Source organism: Xyrauchen texanus, chromosome 24, assembly GCF_025860055.1.
Source record: "Xyrauchen texanus isolate HMW12.3.18 chromosome 24, RBS_HiC_50CHRs, whole genome shotgun sequence".
Classification (NCBI taxonomy): domain Eukaryota; kingdom Metazoa; phylum Chordata; class Actinopteri; order Cypriniformes; family Catostomidae; genus Xyrauchen; species Xyrauchen texanus.
The window spans coordinates 38,111,682-38,137,925 of record NC_068299.1 but is presented as its reverse complement, the minus strand read 5'-3'; the positions used below and the strand labels follow the sequence as shown (position 1 = coordinate 38,137,925).

The following is a 26,244-nucleotide window of genomic DNA, read 5'->3' as shown; positions in this document are numbered from 1 at the left end:
TTCTAGGTTACTGTTGTAAGCTCCGTTCCCTGATGGAAGGAACAAGACGTTGTATCGAATGAAGTGACAATAGGTGACTTTCTTGAAGGCCTCAGTTACCTCTGAACTTGAGAAAAGGCCAATGAGAATTTGGAAGACAGAATTTGCATGTCCCTCCCCTGGACATACGGGTATAAAGGGAGGGAATAGTGCATCTGTTCATTCAGGATTTGCACTGAGGAGCAGAGAATAAGGTTCAGCCATTGCAGTGGCTCGGTTCAGCGTCCTTGCCGGGGGGACACAACGTCTCGTTCCCTTTATCAGGATTTCAGAACACATGTGGAAATGGCGTGGTGGTAGATCCTACCTTGCTACAAACACGGCAACCGGGGGGCAGCGGGGACTTTTCCAGTACAGAGTAATTTTAGTGTCCATAGTGGATCTGGTTGGGGAATTCCTCCACTGAATTCGTGGACCAGAGGGCTAGGGAGGAAGAACATCCAGGAAGCGCAAGTTTAGTGGACTCTCCTGGGCAAAAAAAAAGAGCAGTGCTCGAGGCCACAGTGGAGGGAAAGGCGCTATATGCAAGCGGAACACCCGGCAAGATGTTCCGCATTCCCGAGTTGTACGTGCTCGGACCTTAGAGAACACGGGATGAGACCGACTCAACACTGAGATTGTAAAATCTCGTAAAGGTATTGGGTGTTGCCCAGCACACTGCTCTGCAAATGTCTGCTAGGGAGGTGCTGTTGGCCAGTGCCCACGAGGATGCCACACTACCCGTTGAGTGTGCTCGAACCTGCAAGGGGGTAGGAATGGGCTGGGTGTGATAGGCCAAAGCGATGGTGTCAACGGCCCAGTGTGAAATCATTCCCTTTCCGTTTTCTTTTGGTGGACAGCGTTCCCTTTCCGCTGTCCAACAAAGCAGACAAAGAGCTGCTCAGAACATCTAAAGCTCTGTGTGCGGTCCACCTAGGTACACAAAGCACGCACCGGACACAGCAAAGTCTTCCTCCTCCCGGGGCAGCTTCGCTTGCAGGTTCAACACCTGGTCCCAGAAGGGGGTCGTAGGAACCTTGGGCAGAAAGAGGAGATGAACACACGGTATGTGAGAGTGCTGAAGCAGTCTCATATGCATCAACCCGAGCAGTGCGGCCACCGCTGAGGATGTCATATGCCCCAGGAGCAATGGAAACGCTGTGCCTTGTCTGAGCAAACTTAGGTAGTTCAGCACCAGTTGCGTGCGCTCGTTTGTGAGGCGTGCTGTCTAACTCCATGCTGAGAAAAGAGAAGGCTTAACCGGGAGAGCTTGCTCTTTTCCTCGTCAACCTGAATCCCTAGATGGCTGAGGTGCCTGAGCACCTGGTCCTTGTGGGCACACAGAGACTCATCGAGAATGAGCTAGAATCAGCCAGTCATCAAGCAAGTCGAGAACACGGATACCCACTTCCCTTAGCGGGACAAGAGCGGCCTCGGAGACCTTGGTGAAGATGCGAGGGGACAGGGACGAGCCTATGGGGAGGACATGGTACTAGTAAGAAGTGTCTGTGCTGAGACAAAGTGATATGTGAAATTACGTATCCTTCAGGTCTGCCGCTGCAAACCAATGTAGATGCTGGACACATGTTAGAATAAGTTTCTACTTAAGCACCTTTGAACGGGAGTCTGTGTGAGACCAGGTTCAGAACTCGCAGGTCCAAGATTGGTATGATGAATTGAGGGCCGTAGAACCCTGGCTTCATCTCGGCTGGAAGGACGGCTCTATCGTACCCCTGTGGGGCGAGTGCCTGGTGAAATAAATCACGTCGCTGAGTCAGATGGTCCCGGCCCGCCAGCGCAACGGGTTGGAAGCGTAAGCGGCCGAAACTGAGCCCGCTGCACTCCCCAAATCGCCTTCATCACCGCAATCCCGTAGGAAGGAGGCGCGGTGCGGGGGGGACCATTTATAAAACTCTGCCTGCGTGTGATCGCGGCCCAGTCGAGGCAGCTCTTATAACCGTCAGAAGCGGAGACATATCTGCCGCATCCAGGAACTACACAAAGGCAGAAAGATATCTTTCAACATCAATTGGTATACTCTTTTACAGAAAATATACTCTTTTACAGGTCTGTTTGCTATTTAAGGAAACGCTGTGGAAGTGCCCAGGGGAAAAGCTGCACTGCCGTGCAGAGAAGGAGAAAGCCGCTGATATGCGCCATAGATCCAACTGCAAACGTTCTACAGAGGTGAGTGGAACATTTGTGATCTCAGCTCGCTGATCGCACAACCGTTTGGCTCCGAAGAAGAAATCTGAATGAACAGATGCACGATTCCCTCCCTTTATAGGGACATGCAAATTCTGTCTGCCAAATTCTCAGTGTCCTTTTCTCAAGTTCAGATGTAACCAAGGCCTTCAAGAAAGTCCCCTAGTGTGCTTCATTCGACACACGTTGAAGTGAGCAACAGACGGGGAACCCTGAAGACTCTGGTCTCTATATATGGGTGAGGCAGGAGTAAAAATCATAATAGGTGGGGTATGAGCAATAATAGAAACTATAACTATTAATAACTACACATCCAACTAGAAGTTATTAGCACAGTGTTTGTGTAGTAAAAATTCCTTTAAATAGGATTTTAACACAATGGAGATTTGAAAGAAGCCTGCAACATTCTGAATGAACATGTTTTATTGTATATAAATGTAACATTTGTGCAGACTTCAGTTGGATGATGACACTTGATGACATCAAATTAACACCACTGTCTTTTTGTGGTTCTTACTTTTTTAATCAACCTCATTGTTGACATGTGAGAACAGGGCCGTTTGTATAAGTGATACAAGCATCCGTTTAGGGCCCCCAATCCACCAGGGGCAGTCTTTCAAATAAATAAATAAATAAATAAATATATATATATATATATATATATATATATATATATATATATATATATATATATATATATATATATATATATATATATATGCACTACAGCAAAAATACAGTCATCCTTAAAGGCTCAATTAGATAGGTATAGGGGCCCCCTTGTGGCCTGAGAGGGAAGGGGAAATGTGATAATCTGTTTAGGGCCCCCATATGCTCAGAAATGTCCCTGTGTAAGAATACCCCATGGTTATTCCTGCTTTATAGAGAGGGATTGTACAGAACTGCCAAGGCTCAAAAGGCACTAAAGATTCTTCTACATAGAATTCTTCTATTTATTTTAACACAGTCTTAAAGTGACTTGACACAAGCCATATTTTCAAGCACTTCATAAATATTAAGATTTTAAAAGTTTGCAAAGAAAAAATTATGTTAGGAACATTAACAGTTAGTTATTGTCAAATGTAATAATGTACTACAAACTACATGAGGTAAAATACACATCACTAAAAACAGAGCTGTTATTTATTTGGAAGCACAGGCATGATACCTACTCAAAAGACATGACGGCTTGCAAGTATGGTATCCAGGTGTTGTCTCATTGCACATATTCACCCATGTTTCAGAGCTCTTCTGTGGGCCATTCGTCTTTCATGCTCAACAAATATTTCAGTCAAACTAACTCATACACAGACAGCAGCTGCTGCTAACATCGCAAGCCTACAAATGCCTACAAACCCATTTACAGCTCTTCTGGCTTTAACTAGTTTTACTCCCTTAGGATGTATAGCACTTTTATGGAAACAATGACTGTGTACCTCTCAAAAAGAACATCACTGTTGAAGCCCACCTGATAGCCCCTAGACTAGAAATTCATCCACTCTGAGAAATATAATGTTCTACTCCAAAATTAAATATAGGCTACTTACTTTAGTTTCTATTACAGCAACAAATGTTTACAAGCTTGTCTAGAGCCCAATAAATTATACTGAATATAATATGTGCATATGCCATACCTCACAATATGCTTTATTACTTGTACCTTGCTTAACCAGGCAAAGAGCCCTGGCATTTCTTTAATTGAGGGCATGTTGTGTTAAAAAAATAAATAAATAAATAAAAACTACCTGTGACTTAATATTAATTTGGCGGATTAATAAACTGCTTTATCTGGTTTGCGGGTGGTTTATGAATGGAACGCAACATTGTAGTTCCTGAGGTGTTTTTCCCATTTATTTTTTCCAAAGGGATTTCATAAACTTCTTCATAAAAGAGTTCTAAGCCATGAACCAAACCAACCAGCTCCGAGGTGAATCACAACATTACAGACTTTCTTTTGAACAAAAATGTGAAAACCAGACAAAAAGACAAAGGTGCAAGACTTCAAACTTAACATTATAATGAGAGAATTCACTTCTAAAGTCTAGAAATAATGGCAGTTAAGATCAGTGAGGAAACTCTACATGGCACAGGCTGATAGGTCTGGTTAAGGTACACCTCTCTTTATGCAACCCAACAAGGAACTTACACCTTCTTGTAAGTTCTTTTAAAACTTTCAAAACTTTTAAAAATGATACTTGCATCGGCAACTGGTTACAGCAGTAGTTATGAGCCCCCTGACATTTCCACCCTGTCTCAGGCTTCAGTTGACCATGCCATCTAATTTATCAAAACAACCGGAAAAGGGGCCTGGCTAGGAAAAGCTCACATTACAATTGCCTTCAAAATGATGCCTCTCCATCCATTAATAACACCTTTTCCGGGTTAAGTGGCGGTCAAAGTTATACTCCACCACTTGTCTAACTTCTGGTTACCGTAGTCCTTGGATCTTCAACACTTTATTAGACGCACTTTGCAGTATCCTCTTCAATACATACAATCTCCCATTCATTTTACATCTTATGGATGATTTTCTAGTGAACGATTTTCCCAGATCTTCACCGAATCCTAACATACTGCATTGAGGTATCTAACCTGGCGTGCCCCTCTTCGATGAGAAAATGATCTCACCCGGCACTTCCTTAAGAGTTTCTATGAATTAACCTTCACAGCCAGTCAATGGGAGCTTCTATACCTCTCAAAACTCACTCATATCCACCAATGTATGTCCTCTTTCGTGCAGTAAAATCTATTTCCAAGTGAGACCTGCTATCTTTATTAGGAAATCTTAATTTTGTTGTGCGTATTATTATACGGGTGGGCTTTTATCTCTAGACACCTTGCCCTATCGAAATCCATGCCAAACCTTCATGACCTGGTAAAACTAGACCAAGGCTGTCAGTCAGACATGCACTTCTTGGTTTAAAAAATTAGAATGGTTTTAATAGTGACTACTCTGAATCCTCAAACTCGATTAAAACGTATACCAACGCAGCTCCCTTAATAGGCTTTAGAAGCAAGTGGTCCACAGAATCATTGCACTCTGAAACTCTACCCTATTATAAGTTAAACTTTTGTGGGTAAGGAATGTCTTTCCTTTTGAATTACCATCCCATGTGACAACCAAGCAGTAGTCAACATCATAAATAAAAAAAAAATTATGCTACAAAATGGCTAGGTCATTGACTTAGCTGGACTTGCATAATAAAGAATTTCATTCTAAATGCAGACTACATACCAGGTTTAAACAAAAACAAAACTGACACTCTTTCTAGTTAAAAATTTCAGAAATGTCATGCTATTTGCCCAGAAGCCCTGCCAAACATTCAGCCAAGTCATTTTAGACCAGATTTACTTTCCTCATACACGACTATCACCACTAAACATGAGGTGGATGGAATCTACAAACACATTCTATCAAAGCCACACTAGCAGGAATTTTGCTCCATCTGTGCTGCAGGGATCCTAATATCATTAGCCTTTCTAGGCCACCTACCATCTGGCTGCTCCTGAACGGCTTAAAGAAAGAATTCCCTAAAGGCAAAGACAAATGCTTACCTCTCAACAACAACAACAACAATTTACATTTATATAGCGCTTTTCTAGGCACTCAAAGTGCTTTGCATAGTATAGGGGGAATCTCCTCAACCACCACCAGTGTGCAGCATCCACCTGGATGATGCGACAGCAGCCATAGTGCGCCAGAACGCCCACCACACCAGCTATTGGTGGAGAAGAGATGGTAGAGTGATGTAGCCAATTTAGGGATGGAGATTATTAGGAGGCCATGATAGATAGGGGCCAATGGGGGAATTTGGCTAGGACACCGGGTTTAAACCCCTACTCTTTACGAGAAGTGCCCTAGGGATTTTTAATGACCACAGAGAGTCAGGACCTCGGTTTAACGTCCCATCCGAAAGACGGATGCTGGAGTCCCATCTCACTTTACTGTTACTAAAAAAAATGCTGCACTGTTTAAGATCTGTTGTTCTTAATACTTACACTTATTATTTCTTTCTTTGTGTTTAAGCCCTGGGAAATTCACATGTAAAACTCTTTCCTTTAATCCTTATTTAGACCTAACCATTTTAGACGCTTCTCAAGACCCAAGATGTTTCCCAATTCATTATCTTTGTGAAACATTCAAAAACTGACAGGCACAGTAAAAAAACACCACTTGTCATAGCTCAAACCAACACAGTTTTCTGTCCTCTCTCTTTCATGTCTTGATACCTCTGATCCCAAAATTCTACCCCCCCCCCCCTCCCCTCTGATCGTCTTCCTAACGGCTGATAGAAAACTTATGATGAGTTGGTGGTTCACCTCTAAGCTAAAGCAACTCAGTGAGAAGATTCCTTGGTGGATTCGAACCAGGGTTCGCATAGCCATCTTAAAAGAAATGGGTTGTTGGTATTCAGCAGGTTAAGAACTTTGAATCAGGCCCAGCTGCAAAGACCAGCTGGACACTCAAAAGCTCATGAGTTTTTGATACTGTTGTATAAATGATTTCACAGGTGGTTGCTGGGGTGTCCTGTTAGCCATCTAAATACGCCGTGCTATAAACCGTACATACGCAGTAAATATACCCAGGCTCTTGGCAGGGCTCCTAGTGCACATTTTGATTGTAGTAGCATCTCCATAGTTGCACATATGGTAAGCTTAGACACTATGATTATTATTTGATCACTCAATACACACAGTTATAGGTTACACGATTAAATCCACTTTCTTTACACATAACCAGCACATCTTTAGACACATAGCCAGCTACACACGACTGAAATCCACACGCTTGTGGTGGTCAGATCTGCACGGTCATTTTATTTTCTTGTATTGCCTATTGTTTTTCAATTTCATCACATGTTGGGGGGCTTTGTCTTGATATTTGTTCAGTATAGTTACAGTAACATGTCTCTTCTATCTCAGCAGCAGCATGTTTCCGTGGCAACAGCAGCAAAATATTGACTCATGTAAAGGAGCAGCATGTCAAGTAAAGTCAAGTGGTTTTTATTGTCGTTCAACCATATACAGTTAGTACAGTACACAGTGAAACGAAACAACGTTCCTCCAGGACCATGGTGCTACATAAAACAACATAGGACAAACACAGAACCACATGAGACTACACAGACTAAATAACACAACTATATAAAATGCACGTGCAAACGTGTGCAAAAAAGTAAGGGACAGTACAATAAATTACAAAAAATTTACAGGACAATAGGCACAGTGAGATACAGTGCAGCGCCGACCAGTACACAGTAGTGCAAAAAGATGACAGTGTCTAAAAATGCCATAACATATTATGAGATGAGTGTTCTAAGCTGTTACACAATCTGGACGTGAGCAGATGGACTGAGAACACAGCCCTGGGGGGACCCAGTGCTCAGTGTGGTGGTGGAGATGCTGTTCCGGATTCGGACTGACTGAGGTCTCCCAGTCAGGAAGTCCAGGATCCAGTTGCAGAGTGAGGTGTTTAGGCCCAGCAGGTTCTGCTTTCCAATCAGGTGCTGAGGAATTATTGTGTTGAATGCTGAGCTGAAGTCTATGAACAGCATTCAAACGTATGAGTCCTTTTTATCTAGATGGTTGAGGGCCAGTTGGAGGGTGGTGGTGATGGCGTCGTCTGTTGAACGATTTGGACGATACGCGAATTGCAGTGGGACTAGTGAGGGGGCAGCTGGGTCTTAATGTGCCTCATGGCGAGCCTCTTGAAGCACTTCATGATGATGGGTGTGAGTGCGACGGGGCGGTAGTCGTTGAGGCAGGACACTGAAGACTTCTTTGGCATGGGGATGATGGTGGTGGACTTGAAGCACGTTGGAACGACGGCGCTGCTCAGAGAGATGTTGAAGATGTCGGTAAGAACATCTGCCAGCTGGTCTGCACATCCTCTGAGCACTCTGCCAGGAACAATGTCTGGTCCAGCAGCCTTCCGTGGGTTGACTCTACATAGAGTTTTCCTCACATCAGCCGTGGTAAGACAGAGCATCTGGTCGTTGGGAGGAGGGATGGTCTTCCTCGCCACCACGTCGTTCTGTGCTTCAAACCTAGCGTAGAAGTCGTTTAGCGCATCTGGAAGGGAGGCATCTTTGTCACAAAGGCAACTGATGTTGTCCTTTAGTTGGTGATGGCCTGGATGCCCTGCCACATGTGCAGCGTGTCTCCGCTGTCCTGGAAGTGACTGTGGATTCTCTGGACGTGTGCGCGCTTTGCCTCTCTGATCTCCCGGGACAGTTTGGCCCTTGCTGTTCTTAGGGCAGCCTTTTCGCCTGTTCTGAAGGCGGAGTCTTGGGTCCTCAGCAGCGCACGCACCTCCGCAGTCATCCATAGCTTCTGGTTGGAGCGTGTTGTGATGGTCTTGGAGAAGGTGACATCATCAATGCACTTGCTGATGTAGCTGGTCACTGATGCTGTGTATTCCTCCAAGTTGGTAGAGTCGCCATATGTTGCATCCTCCCTGAACATGTGCAAGTCAGTACACTCAAAACAGTCCTGAAGAGGAGAGATGGCTCCTGCTGGCCAGGTTTTCACCTGCTTCTGGAACGGTTTTGTGCGTCTGACGAGCGGTCTGTATGCTGGAACTAGCATAACAGAGATGTGGTCTGAGTAGCCGAGGTGGGGGCGGGGCTCTGTCCGGTACGCGCCTGGGATGTTTGTGTAAACAAAGTCCACATACTGATGGAATTTAGGGAGCACTATCTTGAGATACGCATGGTTGAAATCTCCGGCTACAATAAACAGTCTGTCAGGGTGAGCGTTCTACAGTTCGCTCATAGCCCCATACAGTTCACAGAGCGCTTCCTTAGCGGTAGTGCTGCGGGGAAAGTAAACTCCAGTTATAATAACAGTGGTGAATTCCCGTGGTAAATAAAAAGGTCTACATCTAACAGTCACAAGCTCCACCAGTGATGAGTAGTAACTAGAGACTAGCACAGAATTATTGCACCATTCCGTGTTGATGTAAACACACAAGCCACCACCGCAAGTCTTACAGCACAGAGCTGCATTTCTGTCAGCACGAAACAAGGCGAGCCCGTCTTGCTGAATGTTGGCGTCCGGAAATCTGTCGCTGAGCCACGTCTCTGTGAAAACAAAGATGCAGCAGTCTCTAAGCTCACGCTGCGTAGTCTGCTGAAGTCGGATGTAGTCCAGTTTATTGTCCAGGGTGCAAACATTTGAGAGCAGGATAGACAGGAGAGCTGGCCGGCTAGGGTTTAGCCTAGCATGGACCCCCGCCCTCTTGCCACGCTTTCGCTTCCTCGCACACCGCTTACGCCGTTTCCTCCTCCGGGCACCAGCATCAGACGACGCCGAGGTCTGGAGGCCTGGTCTCTGCAGCAAGCCGAGTTTCCGTAGCAACTCTTGCAGGTCATCATGCAGCTTGGTTGTTGCATGAATCTTGTATTTTAACAGTGTCTGGCGATGGTAGACAAGAACCCAGGTTGCTCCGATGTCAATGTGCCGTAAAAGTCGGGCTAAGTGACAAAAATAGCACCATTTTGGATCCGGAGTGGCCGCTGCGTGCTACCGCGCCATCAACTTGGATCGTAAAGTAGTTCTAGTCCGCCAAGACATATCCTACTCCAATGTCTCCATCAATAAAAATCTTTACTCTAGTCTGACAGTTGTCCTAACTAAAGAATATTGCAAAATATTCAGATATAAATATATAAGTAGTTTAAGAGTGCAGGGAGACAAACTCGACTGCATCGTTCATCGAGTCATGTGAGTAGGCAGTCACTGCAGAACTCTTTTGATGTGGTTTGTTTGCAGCAATTTTCTGATTGGTGGATCTTTCTCTTCAGGATTCATTGGAAGTGTAGTTCTTCATCAACAATTCTGCTATTTAACACTTTTGTTAAAAAACAAAATAACTTGTTAAATAACTTGGACTGATAGCTTCAACAGAGACATACTGTATATAATTGATTAACAAACTCAGAACTCACTGAAAGTCTGTCTTTAAAGGTTTATAAGTAAATGCAAAAACATATATTAGTATATTGAGAAAATGTATGGGATTTTTACTTTCAAAACCCCACTGTTGCACTCTATTAAGATGCAAGGATTTGCAATTAAATACCACACAAAAAAGTGGTGCAACTTTTTAGTAAATTTGCCCCTGAATGTCTCAATAATCTTGGTTTTTAAGTTCAATCAAATGAAAAATTACTGTACAGGCAAACTCTTATGCTATGTTTTCTCCCTCAAGGAAATTCCATACATGATACATGATGACAGCTGAATCAGTTCCTTGCTTCATCTTCAATGTGTTAAGACTTCCAAGCTGACAGTATCATGTGTGAAACAGGTGTGTTTGTTACTTGACTCTCTAGAAAGTCATACTGAGATACTCCTCTGAGTTAAAAGATGCCACTGTCATAGTGGCTAAACTTTTGCTTGAATTAATTATAACTTTGTTTACACATACAGTGGGGTACAAAAATCAGAGACAAAATTGAAAAACTAAATTTTCAGAGCAATACTGAAAGAAGAGCTAATTTTCATTTTCAGTCAGATCTCCCCACCCAGTGAAAAGCATTAAACCTCTGATCAAAATGGTGACAACAGTCCTTATTATTAGAACTACTGTTAGATGCCCGTTTGAGAACACAAGAGCCTTGACAGGTTTCCTAAGGTGAACGGCAAGGACAATACTGTCCTTATGCACTTGAGGGGGAAGTTAATGCAATTAAGCATGTCATGGTCCTGTACCCTGCAATGAATACTGCAAGTGCTCCAAATAATTTGAGGTTGTATTAAACTGTGTAGTACTCACAGGCTTACCATCAGCACCAGCAGGACCAGATTTACCCAGATCTCCGGATTTCCCTTGTTCTCCCTGGAAAATATAAAAGTGATGTGTTGTAAAAACAGTATTACTTAATTTCATATAAAATATTGTTCAAGACCATATATGTCCACATCTAAGTATTATATTTCAGATATTGCCAACTGACTCATTATTACATCACTAAAATCTATATTTTATATGCATGTTTGTTAGTTGATGTACACATTAGAACATTTTCACGCCAGTTTCTGCCTTTATATTTCCTGATTTGTTCCTCACTTTTGACAGAATCAAATCCATGAAATGTAGGATAAAATCTAATCATACTGTACATATGTTTTATAAATGATGCCCCTGGTGCTCAGGGGCATGAGTAAAAGATCACTGCCCAAGGTATTGACAGGTCTATATGATGTCTAGTGTCCACTGAGCATTATCTCTTGCTGAAATGGTCAAAGATACAGACAAAGGACAAAGCCGTGTAGCTCGATGCTTCGGTGTCACAGCAGTGACACTTTGTGATGGCATGAGTGCTTTCACAGAGAAATTTCAATTGGCAAAGAAGCAATCAATTGCCTGAAAGCACATCTTGTCAAGGTGCGATGGAGTTGTAGCATAGCCGGCTAGTTAGCGCATGTGCTACTTAAGTGAGGTCCTAGCGGCTGTGGCCTAAACGCAACGTTTTGCTCTAGGGGAATGCCTCTTTCTGGACAGGGCAAGCGTTCCTGATGGTCCAAGAACAATGAAGCAGGGACTACAGGGGAGCCCACTACATGGACAAGAGGCGCAAACTTCCCAGGGTCTCCAGCTGGGAAGTGAGCAAAGTCTAGCTTGGCTATGTGCTTCAGTATGCAGGGTGGTCTCCTCGCTTCAAGGTGCTGGCCTTATGCTCAGAGGTACAGTGTGTCCTCACCAAATATTGTGTCTGTGTGTGACATACAGAAAAGCTTTTACAGCTGCTATTTTCTGGTTGCCAAAAAGGACAGTGGGCTGCGGCCCATACTGGACTTGAGACACTTGAACTGGACATTCAAGAATCTCCATTAGGATGGACCTGAAATATGCATAATGTAACAGCCAATTAGTCCCTCACCACAGGCCATTCTTGATATTTGCCATTGATGGGAAAACACACCAGTTCAAAGTCCTACCCATAAGTTTGTTCCTAGCTCCCCGCACATTTACAAAATGTTTCAAAGTGGCGCATGCTCCACTGAGGCTGGTGTCCCTGTGTTGAACTACCTTGATGATTGGTTTCAGTAGCAGTAGTATCATTTGGGCCTCAAAGTCAAAGTTAAGTTTTGGCGCCCAGTCAGCAAGTTTCTCTCTTGAAACTGATGCTTGTATTCAGTCTATTCTCCAATACTTGGTGAATTTTAAGCTGGGAGTAGCCTTACCACTGCGACTGTTCCAGCAGATGCTGGGCTTGATGGCAGCCATCGCCATCGTCACCCATTTGGCTTTTTTACACACGAGACCTCTTCGGTGCTGCTTAATTCAACAGAGCCTTGTCACATGTAGTGACACAGTCCTTTACATCTCCTTTTGACATGCTTCCATTATTTAATTATTTTTGTGATTATAAGTTCTCCGTTCACTTACACTGTATAGAAGAAAAAAACCTCATGGGCCCTATTTTAAGAATAAGTGATGAGAGCAAAGTCAGTGGGCATGGCCGTGAAGTTTTGCTATTTTCATGTAATCATGCACTAAATATAGGCGCTAGTAGGTTTGGCAAAGCTGGATTAAGTGCAATTTAATTCTGAGGTTTTCTCCGGTTATTATTCCACCGTCTGCATTCTATTATATAGTTAATTCCCTCAAGCACCAGTAATATAAACCAAGACAGCACATTCATGAGAAGTGCACTGAATTAGAAGAATAAATTACACCCTTGATGATTGTCGGGCATATTTCTATGACAGTGACACCAGGGGCATCATGCACATTATCTTGAGGGGGCACCAGGGTCAACCAAACGCAAACCACCACCGCCATTTATGCAGAGTTCATATTGCTGTAACAAGCAGTATAAATCAGAGGAAACGGTATAAAACACCTGTTTTAATCAGTTATTGTATCAGTAATAGTTTTCTATGGTCAGTGTAAGTTATAGTTAATAAAACTAACTAAATGAATTTACTAAAGAAAATTAGCCAAATAAAATAGTTTGTATTTTGTGTTTTGTATTTCTCTTTAAACCATACATGCAAACTCAGCAGATTTGAAATAGGTGTCATGGCTTGGGGTCTTGGTTGACACTTAAAATCACTCTAAAGTAATATTGGTTCTTTTTAACATGTATTTATCATCATTCTATTTTATATAAATGAAACAAAAACTTTTTCAAGAAAAAATATCATAAATCGCATTCCTGCGGGATTTAATCTCAGGGTAGGCACAACAACCTGACCAAGAAAAGAAGTGTACAATTATTGTCAAGGGGGGTCAGGGCATGTTCCCATTGGTTGAAGATTTCATTTTCTTGAGTACATATATATCTATTGGCATTCATACCAGAATGATATACATTAACCTTTCCGTTAAGGGGCAACATTTGACCCCTGGAGTTGTTTTTCATGGGCATCGTTTACATTTTAAGAGGGAATTGTTGGGCCGTCATCTGGCACAACAGTTATAATTTATGTTTCACCTTTTTGGTTTTAATAAACTATAATTGTCACATACACCAATGCATCATGTGTTATTAGGATTTATAATTAATATATTAATTAAATCGCATTTCAGTAACACAACGGCTACGGATGTGTAAAACGGCATAATTTCAAAATCGACTAGTCGGTGTGCAGGGTTGAGAGGGTTACATTTGAAATGTATTTCACTACAGATTACAGAATACATGCTGAAAAAATATAATTTGTAACGTATTCTGTTAGATTACTCAAGATCAGTAATGTATTCTAAATACTTTGGATTACTTCTTCAGCAGTAGTAGATTTTTTTCTCGTTTTGACAATAAAAACTCCTATTGTATAAGATATTTATACACTGTATAAATATCTTATACAGTGTTGTTTCTAAAACAAGATTAATCAAATTGATCTTGTTTTAAAGATTTTTAGATATTTTTACAGGAAAACAATACAAAAATTATTATCATGAATAATATTTTTGCCCTAATATCAAAGATATTACTACAAAAAACGAAATTATGATCCAATGTGAATTTTCACTTTGGATCACATAATTTCTATGTATAAATATTTTCCATCTGAAAGGACTAAATATTAAATTAAACAAATGACAATAAAATGTAAAGTAATGTACTGAGTAATCAAAATACTTTTTGAATGTAACTGTATTCTAAATACCAATGATTTAAATTGTAACTGTAGTGGAATACAGTTACTATTAGTTTGTATTTTAAATACATAATCCCATTACATGTATTCCGTTACTCCCCAACCCTGTCGGTGGGTTATGTCAATGATTAGTCAAAGCCCTGTATTAGGTTGGAGTAATTTCCACAAGACACCAATCAGACGCGTTTCTTATACACTTAGCACAGCCCTTCAAAAGGATAACAGACATTCAACAAATAAATAAGATTAATAACTAGAGAGAATTTAATTTTTTAATTTTTTCATGAGAATATCAAAACTAAATAACGAGGTTATGCCCAAAAATATTCAGTAAATAATAAAAATATTATTTATATTTCACAGAAAATTTGTGAAGAAATGATGCAAGGAATGGGAACGAGGATGTATAATTTTCTAAAAAAGAAGAAAGGAGAGGAACTGCTGCTTTCTTAAAACATGAAGAAAAGAGAGTGTTGCGCTGCAAAACCAGTCAAACACATTTCAGCACCAAAGAAAACAAACAGCGACCGATCAAACAAAAATATAGACATAATCTGAAAAAAAGATTGACTGTTCCACTGAGACAGACACAGTTAGGAAAAGTTAACTGCACATACATTTATTTAATTAATTAGCTTAACATCATGCTTTCTAATATGTGCTCGACCTTCCCCATTAGTGCGATCCAAGGCAGCCATCGGATGTTGCCTTTAGCGGAACATGTGACTCAATTGGACTGACAAAAAAAACTCAATTTAGAATGTGATTACATTTCTGCCAAATGCACATTCTTTTTTTACATGCAATAATCATTCAATTTAATTATCAAAGGTAAAAATATGTTTTTGGAAGTTCAAATAATCCCTTTAAAATCCTCTGGGCTCAAATATCTCAGGGGGCTCGTGCCCCCTTACTTTGAGTGACACGCGCCTTTCATACACATGGAAAATGTGATTCTGTCAGAATTTGGATGTAGATTCCATTAAATTATAGAGAATGGAACTATATATCTACTGACACACAAATCATTGCTAGTATTAACAGCGATCAACTGGTGTAGAGCCAACAACCTGTCCCTGAATGTCGACAAAACAAAAGAGATGGTTGTTGACTTTAGGAGAGCACAAGGTGAACACACTCCGCTGAACATCGACGGCTCCTCTGTGGAGATCGTCAAGAGCACCAAATTCCTTGGTGTTCACCTGGCGGAGAACCTCACCTGGTCCCTCAACACCAGCTCTATCACCAAGAAAGCCCAGCAGCGTCTCTACTTTCTTCGAAGGCTGAGGAAAGCACATCTCCCAACCCCCATCCTCACTACATTCTATAGAGGGACTATTGAGAGCATCCTGAGCAGCTGCATCACTGCCTGGTTTGGGACTTGCACCGTTTCGACCGCAAAGCCCTGCAGAGGATAGTGAGGACAGCTGAGAAGATCATTGGGGTCTCTCTTCCCTCCATCAAAGACATTTACAAAAAACACTGTATCCGCAAAGCAACCAGCATTGTGGACGACCCCACACACCCCTCACACAAACTCTTTACCCTCCTCCCGTCTGGCAAGAGGTACCGAAGCATTCGGGCCCTCACGGCCAAACTGTGTAACAGCTTCTTCCCCCAAGCCATCAGACTTCTCAATACTCAGAGACTGGTTTGACACACACGTGTCCTGAGTTGCACTTTAATTACTGTCACTTTATAACTGTCTGCTACCTCAATAACTGCTATGTGCGTAGAACACTATCTCATAGTATGTTATGTTTACGTTTTTAGAAACTGTCATCTTTTTGCACTACAGTGTACTGGTCGGCGCTGTCTATTGTCCTGTTCATTGTCAGATATTTGTTGTACTGTCCCGTACTTTGCACATGTTTGCACGTGCACTTTATATAGGTATATATAGGTATTTTATATAGGTATTTTATTTCGTTATGTTGTCTCATGTGGTCCTGTGTTGGTCCTTTGTTGTTTTTATGTAGCACCATGGTCCTGGAGGAACGTTGTCTCGTTTTGCTGTGTACTGTACTAACTGTATATGGTTGAAACAACAATAAAAACCACTTGACTTGATCTTATTGGCACGCACCTCACTTCTTCCTGTCAATTATGAAATGAATTTATTGAAACACGATTAAAATAAACCAAAAATATTTCTAAATTGAAATTACACTTCAAGCACAACAAAAATATAATCAAAATAACAAAGTGGCCAAAAAATCATCGCCTACCAATTTCAAACATTTTATTCTCTACAACTTCTTCCACCAACCCGTATTACAGTGACTTAAAAATCACTCTATGACAACAGGTGGAAAAATACCTTTATACTTACAAATTAGGGATAGAGAGATGGCTTCTCCATTCAGTCGAAAAATCCTGACGAAATGGCACTCTTCTCTGGTTTATATGCCCACAATTATGTGTTTATTAGGGGCGGAGCGCCAAGCGCCATCTGCCAATAAGACTTGCATTATTCTAAAGTGCTTCAGAGACCATTGCTCCTTGGAGGAGCTCCCATAGCGGCAGCTATTGACGCAGCGTCTCCATCCTTCCTTTCAGTGAACCAAGGTAACAGTCCATATTGTGACATTTTTATCAAAAGCCACATTTTGTTCAGGTCAAATGGAGTAACCCTAAGGACACCTGAAACCCTTGGCTTAAAAATACATTTACCATATATGATATTTGTAAATATGTTTTTCTTGGATTGTTTTGTTACACCGTGGCTGTGGGTCATGACGCACCAAAATGAATTAGCTCCCATTATAATTAACAAATACATTTGAGTTGACCAACTGTGACACAGTTTGGGAGTAGACTATAGTTTTCTGCTTGGTGCTGTATGTGTTGATTGGGGTGGGGCTGAGCGACTCGGGGCAGAGTGAGGCCAGGGGAGATGAGTGGAGAATCCACACCTGCTCGGGTTCCAGAGAGATGCACAGGAGTACTTAAAAAGAGGAGACAGAGACATGGAGAGAGAGAGACGCATGCAGCCGAGTTGACGTGTGCATTCCACGTTGGGTTGAAAAACCAACAGTGAGAGAGACACGTGGAGCTCTGTGTGTGTGTGGGTCGAGGATGCTGTGATGAAAAGCAGTTTTATTTTGTGTCACACTGAAAAGTGTTTTTAATATAAGTCTTGCGTTTTGGATGTTTACATTTTTTTTTTTTTAAAGATGAGGGAGAGAGGAGGGAGAGAGAGCTCGAGAGAGAGCTTGCCGGCCCCCGAATACGCCACCAACATGGTCCTCAGCCAGCTGGACTGGCCGATGACACTGAACCCACTCAGACGTCCCTTTTGGTAGCCTGCTGACGAACTACTCCACTGTGAAATACCTCATATTTGTTTGGGAAGGTGGAAGCGGGAGCCGGGTGAACATCCAAACGTAAGACATTTATTCACACTTTTCAATGTATAAACACCCATACACACCAGCATTGATTTTCAGCCTGCTGTCACACACACACACACACACACACACATTCAGCTTTGTGCGTCTCTCTCCCCATCTGCCGCTGTCTCCTCTCCACATCTGTCTCTGGAACCCGAGACAGGTGTGGAGCACAGGTGGAACGCATTCTCCACTCATCTTCCCCGGCTTCACTCTGCCCCACGTCACATGGGAAACACAGCAGGTGAGCATAGGCTTGAATTTATAAACTTCAAACTTGCCTTTTGGAGACATTTATGTGAGTTTGATGCAATGAAGAGATTGTATTAGGAGTGTCCTTAAATACTGTGCAAAACTCTACAAAACAAACCCTTTTAACCCTTTTTATTCGAAGACGTACTGTTGTGTAAGCCCACCAACAGCTTTATTTAAAGATGCTGTAAGGAACTTTTACCAATCTAAGTCACTGCATGAGACCCATCCACTCTTCCCAAAACCCTGTCCTACAAAGATATTGCATGAAAGCAATAATAAAATTATACAATAATAAAAAGCAATGTTATCAAACAGAATGACAAACGAACAACCACTTATGTAGCTGAATATTTAGTAACTATCACGCTTTCAGCTTTGTGCTTCAGGACACCTACTTCTGTGGTATCTGTCAAATTATAGGGACATTATTGGTGTGCCATTCTATTTAAAATAAAAACAAAAAAAGCTAAGCATGATTTTTAAGGAGTATGAGCATGTTTTCTTTTATTTATTTGTATTTATTATTATGTTTCCTGTATGTTGTACCTTTAGTCCCGGGGTTCCGGGTGGCCCAGGTGGACAGATGCATGGCTCGGGGGTTGGATCAATATCACCTGGTCCATTAGCACACTGAAAAAGCAAAACAGTATATGCTTCACCACATTTTAGAAAACATGAAGCCTCTGAAATAATTTTCTATTTCTGAGCTTAACAATGGTAAATATGAAACCAAAACTGCATTACATTTCATGTTTCTTAGCAGCCTTTTAGTTTATTCATTCATGTAGCAGAACATATTTCATTGCATTACAAGCAATTTTACTCACACATGAATGTGAAATGCTGTCAGAATGCACTATTTCCATTATTAGACACACAAATATTTAAAAGTGGAACAGGATATTCAGTAAAGAAAAATAAGGCAGAACGTTATTGTATCCATCAGAAATTGACTGGATTGTGAAAAGTGAAAAGGGCCATTGTTGATTTCAGAGTTGACTATGAATGTATATTATTTTATGCCACCACTAACATAAAAATATCCAAAATTATAAAATGTACATACCTTGGAGTACCAAGTAAAAACTTTAGTACATTAATATGGTAAGCATTCAGTATCATTGTGTCAAAGCTCCCAGACTGATCTCATTATAATACAGTATAATACAATATAGCTTTTAGTATGTAACAATTAAACATACAAATTTGTATGTTTGGATAGACACTGAAACTTACAATAAAGACATTTTGACAGCATCTATAACAAACATTTGTATGTACTTACAGCTTTAGAAACATAAAATATTAACAAATCCATTAAATATATTCATACTTTTTTATATTTGTATAATATATTCATTGAATTTCATTTCTGAGCGTAATTCTACTGTGATTTACCCCTTTTGAATTTACTGCCTGACTGTTGGATTACTCTCTTTGCCTGCCGATTTGGATTTGGTTGTATCTGTGTATCTTCATTGCTGAATTACCTGCCTGTATTTAATGATCTCTGCCTCTGCCTGCTGATTTGGATTTGGTTGCTGCTTCCTACTGCCTATTTGGATTACTGACCTCTTGCCTGTTCATTTGATTTCCACCTGTGTTCTAAATCTGCTATCAGTGCTTTTAAGAAGTAATAAAGCTCTGCATATGGATTCTGATATCTCCACCTAAGCATCTTCTTTATAGAAGACTTCAGATTCAGCAGAGCTTCTACGTCTTCATTCGGAACTAACCACACAAGCATTGTTATTATCAGAGCATCATAAACAACTATGAAAACTGACCTAACTCACAGAGGAACTCATGAAATGTATGCAAATAATAGTCATACACTGTCACAACCACCACTGAAACTAATCACACCCACTTCAGCTACTACCATTACTATGGGAAACCCACGACTTTCCAGAAAAGTTTGATGGTAATCCGGTCCAATGAAAAGATTTTTTGATACAATGCTCAATTTTCTTAGCCCAGCAGCCTCACACTTATCCCACTGAGGAGTCTCATGTCCTTTTCATTACATCTCTTCTGACAGGCAAAGCATTAGACTGGGCTACATCAGGGAAAGAGAGAGTGACCTGCGCCATTCTCTCAAACGGTTTTCGAACATCTGGCTGGTGGAAAAGAGGCTGGCAATTAATTTGAGGCAAGGAGGAAGTACTGTACATCTGCAGACTATGCTGTCATGTTTTGCTCTTTGGCTGCCCAAACTGGCTGGGCAGATGATCCCCTAAAGACATTTTTTCAGAACGGACTGAGCAAATCCTTAAAAGCGGAGTTGGCTTGTCGAGACGAATGTTTGAGTTTGGACCAATACATTCATCTGTCCATCAAATTTGATAAATCTCATTTGAATTTGTAAACCAACCATGGAACAATCACTGTTCCCCAACCTCTTCACTGGAAATACACACGCCAAAGCCATGCAGATTGGTCACACACACCTTACCCCAGAGGAAAAACTACACCACAAGGCTTATGCTTGTACTGCGGCAATGTTGGACAGTGGGTATCTAACTGCACCAACCACCCCAAAACGCCTACCTCTATCGTGATGAGTGAAATATTTTCTACCAATCTAACAGCTATCAATTTCTTGTCCCCATTACCATCACACACATGGTAGAAACAAAGGTATTGATTGATTCTGGGGCAGCTGGTAATTCAGAACTAGTCAAGACTTTGAACTTACCCACTTTTTCTTGTGTTCCACCTCTCCACATCTCAGCGCTAGATAGACGTCCTCTGGTCAATGGTTTTGTTCACCATATTACAGAGCCTGTCACACTACAATCATATTACATACCGAAAACATCAAATATCTCATCACTCACACCACATTTAACCCTATCATTTTGGGATACCCATGTCTCATCAAACATGATCCTGAAATTACATGGAGTGAGGTGCAAAGTTAGTCATGCTATTCTCAGTGTCTCCTTCCAGTATATCCAATATCATGCCACATAGTGCATGTGGATAATTCCCAAACCAACTATGAAACAGACATCCCAAAAGTTTACTCCGATCTTCAAGAAGCGTTCAGTAAGTCCAAGGTGACCCAGTTAATCCCGACCACAACATTGTGCAATTGAGCTAATGCCAGGCACTTCATCTCCCAAGAGTAAAATATGCCCTCTGTCAGCACCCGTAGCACAAGCCTTAGAGGAATAAATTGATGAGGCACTCCAACTTGGCTTTAATTGGCCATCCACTTCCACAGCAGGTGCTAGCTTCTTCTTCCTGGAGAAAAAGGACAGTGGTTTTCGTCCTTGCATAGACTATCGCAGCCTCAATTCCATTACTCTCAAGTATTGCTACCCTTTACCCTTGGTACCCAATAGTAAGGAACAGCTACGCAACACTCAGGTATTCACCAAATTGGACTTAAGCAATGCCTACCACCTCATACGTATTTGAGAGGAAGATGAGTGGAAGACTGTGTTTCTGACAAACAGGAGGCACTATGAATACCAGGTGATGCCCTTCGGTCTTGCCAACTCACACTCGGTGTTCCAGGAATTTGTGAATGACGTGTTCAAGGACATCATTAGCTGGTGTTTTATTGTCTACACTGATGATATATTAATCTACTTACCCTCTCTTCAATCTCACATCCAACATGTCCGCTCAGTTTTGCAACAACTAATTGATCATAAATTGTATGCAAGGCAGAATATGTGACTTTCACTGTGCCACAATCTCTTCCTTGGGATACATCTTGAGTGCACAAGGGGTCGCCATGGACAACATAAAGGACCAAGCCATTATTAACTGGCCCTTGCCCAAGTCCATAAAAGAACTACAGCATTTCTACAGATGTTTTATTTGCAATTTTAGAACCATTGCATCAACCCTCACCTCTCTTCTGAAGGGGCAACCTAAAAGATTGCAGTGGAACAAAGAGGCTAATAGGGCTTTGAAGAGTTAAAATCATAGTTCACCAGTGAACCCATACTCCATCACCCTGACCCCACACAGCCATTTGTGGTCGATGTTGATGCATCTGAGTGCGGAGTGGGCGCAATTATTTCCCAACATCATGGAACTCCACCTAAGTTACATCCATGTGCATTCTTATCATGCAAGCTTATATCCAATGAACAGAACTATGAGGTGGGAAACCGTGAATTGTTGGCCATGAAAGCTGCATTTGAGGAATGACATCACTGGCTCGATGGGACTCAACACCCATTTCAAGTTCTCAACTCATGGAATGGCATAGGATTTATAGACAATTGGAAGAGTTTTTAGGGTAGACCTGACCTGCTAAAGAGAGACGGACTCCATCCCTCCAGGGAAGAACCAATACTCAGTCTGCCAAAAAGTTCAGGAGAACTTGATGTTGTCACAGAAAATATGGATACAGTCTTCTCTAGCACTCTAGATAGTGTCACCCCACCTTTGATAATGAAAGTTAAAGATAAATATCCTGCACCATGGTACAATGATCACACTCATGCTCTCAAGAGAGCAGCTCGGAAAATGTAGCGTAAGTGGAAGTATACAAAATAAGAGGGATTTCACGGTGCGTGTCTCTAAATACTGACAGGTTGTAAAAACTGCCAGGTCTGCATATTTGAGCAAACTCTTAGAAAATAAACATAATAAACACAATCCTAGATGCTCATTCAATACTGTGGCTAAATTGGTTAGGAAAAAACTTCAATTGAACCAGATATTCCTTCACAGCATAGTAAAAATTTCTTTACTGATAAAATCAAAATCATCAGAAACAAAATTGGAATTATGCATCCGTCAGCCACAGCACACCAGAAGACAAAAATACGAGCAACTTCAATCCTTTGCTGTTATTGGTCAGGAAGAGATAACAAAAATGATCAAAACATAAAAATCAACAACGTGCATGTTAGACCCAATACCGACTAAAACTCCTAAAAGAGGTGTTTCCTGTAATCTCAGAACCTCTTTGTAATATTATTAACTCCCCATTATCCTTAGGGCATGTCCCAAGAAACTTTAAACGGGCATTGATCAAACTGCTTATCAAGAAACCACAGCTTGATCCAGGAGAATTGGCTAATTATAGACTGATTTAAAATCTCCCATTTATGTAAAAAAATACTGTAAAAGGTAGTGTCAACCCAACTATGTTCATTTTTACAGAGCAATGGTATATAAGAAGAATTTCAGTCAGGATATAGGGCCCATCATAATATAGAAATTGCACTTATCAGAGTTAAAATTATGTGGCTGCATTTCTCTTAGTGCTGCCTTTGACACCACAGATCTTGACATTCTCTTGGATAGGCTCCAGATCAAATTCAGGTTAAGTATGGAGTGCAACAGTGGTCAGTTTTAGGGCCTCTGCTTTTCTCCCAATAGATGATCCCCCAAGGAGACATTATCAGGAACAATGGAATTAGTTTTTACTGTTATGCAGAAAAAAACCTGACGAAATTTCACAATTTTCTAAATTGGCAGACTGTATACATGATATCAAAAAGAGGAATTCCTTCAACTCAATTCCAATAACACTTATGTACTAATTATTGTAACAAAAGCCTCAAAAAATAAGATGCTAAATTTTATCTGACTCTTGATGGATGTATTGTAACGTCAACTTCTACAGCAAATTGGTTTTACATTTGATAGCAATCTAACCTTTGAATAAAAAATCAAATATTTGAAGAACTGCATTCTTCCACCTCAGAAATATTGCTAAGTTACGACACATTTTCACTGTTTCTGATGCCAAAATAACAAATTAATGCTTTCATGACCTCAAAACTAGATTATTGTAATGCTTTACTAGGTGGATGTCCTGCACATTTAATAAATAACCTTGGTTCAAAAGTTGGTTCAAAATGCAGCAGCTAGAGTGCTAACTAGAACCAATGATCATATCAGCCCCATTTTATTGTCTTTACATTGGCAACCTGTTAAGTTTTGTATTAATTAAAAAATTTTGTTAATTACTTACAATTCTTTGAATGGTTTAGCTCCAAAGTACTTAAGTTACCTTCTATAATGCTATAATCCGCTCACTACTATTGCAAAACTATGGCCAGTTAACAATACAGAGAATATCAAAATTAATAAATATTTGGCTCCTGAAATATGGCATAGTCATCCTATCAGTGTTCGGAACTCAGACACACTCTAACAGTTTAATTCTAGACTAAAGACTTATCTAGTCAGCCAGGCATACACCTAATGTATCCATCAATTCACAGTTATGCTGCTTTAATTAGGTCTGCCGGAACTGAAAACACTTCTCTTGTTCTTTAACCCTGCTTTAACGTTGATGGCATCTACGCTCATTTTATTATATTTCTTTACCTGTCTAAACCTCTTGATTATTTCCTGAGGCTACCAGAGCCTGCTAGATCCATCTCCAATCCTGCCTGATGTCCGACTCCCACTGTGTCGCTGAGTGATAATGACCAACTGCAGCATATGCTATATGTATGCCAGCCATACTTCACTTCAGTCTACCAAGATAGACTTCATAGAGGATGAATTTATGCAAACTTAAAGACATGGGATTTTTCTTGAGCGTCTGTCTGATGCATGGGGGCAGGATGGATTTCACCAAAATAACCTGCCATAAGCTTCCAGCCGGACTACGTCGCTCCTCACTGAATGATACCTATATCAACTTTGTCAAAGGAGGGACAACTATCTCTTAAAACAAATTGATGACATAGAAAATTAATTAACCACTAACAAAAGCCTTCATCTGCCAAAATAAAAGGCATTGCATCTACGTGTACTTCCTCAGTTAATTTGGAATGACTTAAAGGACTTTAACACTAAAACTTATAGTTAATGCAAAATCTTTTTTTTAACCATTGACCCACAATATTTACTTTACCAATTGTAACCACTAATAGTTCTAAACCATAAATAACTTATATTATTTATGTATTTATTTATATTCATTCATTTTCTGTTATACCATTATTTAATGTACAGCTGCTTTAAAACAATGCCTGTTAAAAGCGCTATACAAATAAATTTGACTTGGCTTGACTCACAGACCACCGAAATCTGGAGTATATTCGAGCTGCCAAGCATCTTACACACGACAAGCAAGGTGGGCATTGTTCTTCACATGCTTCAACTTTACATCACTTACACCAGGTTCCAAGAATACCAAGGCCGACAATGCATGTTCTCATCAATATGATGCTCCACACATTGAAGAGAATGCAAATATCATACTATAATCCATACTTCTACTAGCCCTATTAGTTGGGCGATCTTGGATGAGATTCAACGAGCCCAGACCACTGATCCACCACCAGCTATGCGTGTCCGGGTCATGCAATGGGTACATACCTCCCCTATCTCTGAACATCCTGGCATTCACGATACTATCAAACTGGTACAAAACAAGTTCTGGTGTCCTACCTTGCCTCTTGATGTTACCACTTTTGTCTAAATGTCTAAATTTAAACAACCCTGGTCCCACCTAGCTTTGTGTTTTATTACAGGGTAACCACCATCCTAGTGATTATTGATCGGTTCTCCAATGCATGTTGTCTAATTCCCCTCTAGAAACTTCCCACAGCACTGGAGACAGCAGAACAAATTTTTAACTGTGTCTTTCGTTTCTGTGGCTTAACTGATGATATAGAATCTGACAGAGGACCCCAATTCACTTCCAGAATTTGGAGAGTATTCTGCAAACAATTGAATGTGAACATCAGCCTCACCTTCAGGTACCTCCCTCAGTCAAACAGAACACCTTAACCAGGAGATTGAATGCTTTCTACACTCATACTGTCATAACAATCAACACGAGGGGAGTCACTTCCTGCCATGGGAGGAATATACCAAAAACTCCTTGGTGAAGGTTTCCACAGGTCTTACTCAATTTCTTGTTTTGGGGTTCCAACCACCACTTTTCCCCTGGTCAGACCCTTCGGATGTACCAGCCGTGGATGACTGGATGAGAAGTGAAAACACATGGAATGCTGCTCAGGTCCATCTTGTAAAACAGCAAAAAACAGCAAGCCAAATGACGTCGCTGACCAGCTACAGTATTCGGACAATAGGTATGGCTCTCCACCCGGAAAATGTATCCCAAGGTACAGTGTGTAGGTCCTTTCAAGATTCTCAAGCAAATCACTTGTGTCTTATAGACTACAGCTGTCTCCTCACGACCACATCTCTTCTACTGTCCATGTATCAAATCTCAAACCATTGAGATCAAGGATCACTTTTTCACAATTACATTAAACAATTAATTCCAAGAATTCAATATTCATGGCCTAAATAAATA

The 26,244-nt window shown here is 41.0% G+C and overlaps 1 protein-coding gene across 1 annotated transcript in view; it reads right to left on the bottom strand.

Moving 5' to 3' along the window:
- Nucleotides 1–26,244, bottom strand: part of LOC127617659 (collagen alpha-1(XXI) chain-like) — a 102,969-nt gene that overhangs the window by 65,240 nt on the left and 11,485 nt on the right. The window contains exons 8-9 of the mRNA XM_052089681.1: nt 18,534–18,617; nt 11,003–11,065 (exon numbers count right to left, since the gene is read on the bottom strand). Coding sequence (XP_051945641.1) covers nt 11,003–11,065; nt 18,534–18,617 — 147 coding nt within the window. The remainder of the gene's footprint in view (nt 1–11,002; nt 11,066–18,533; nt 18,618–26,244) is intronic.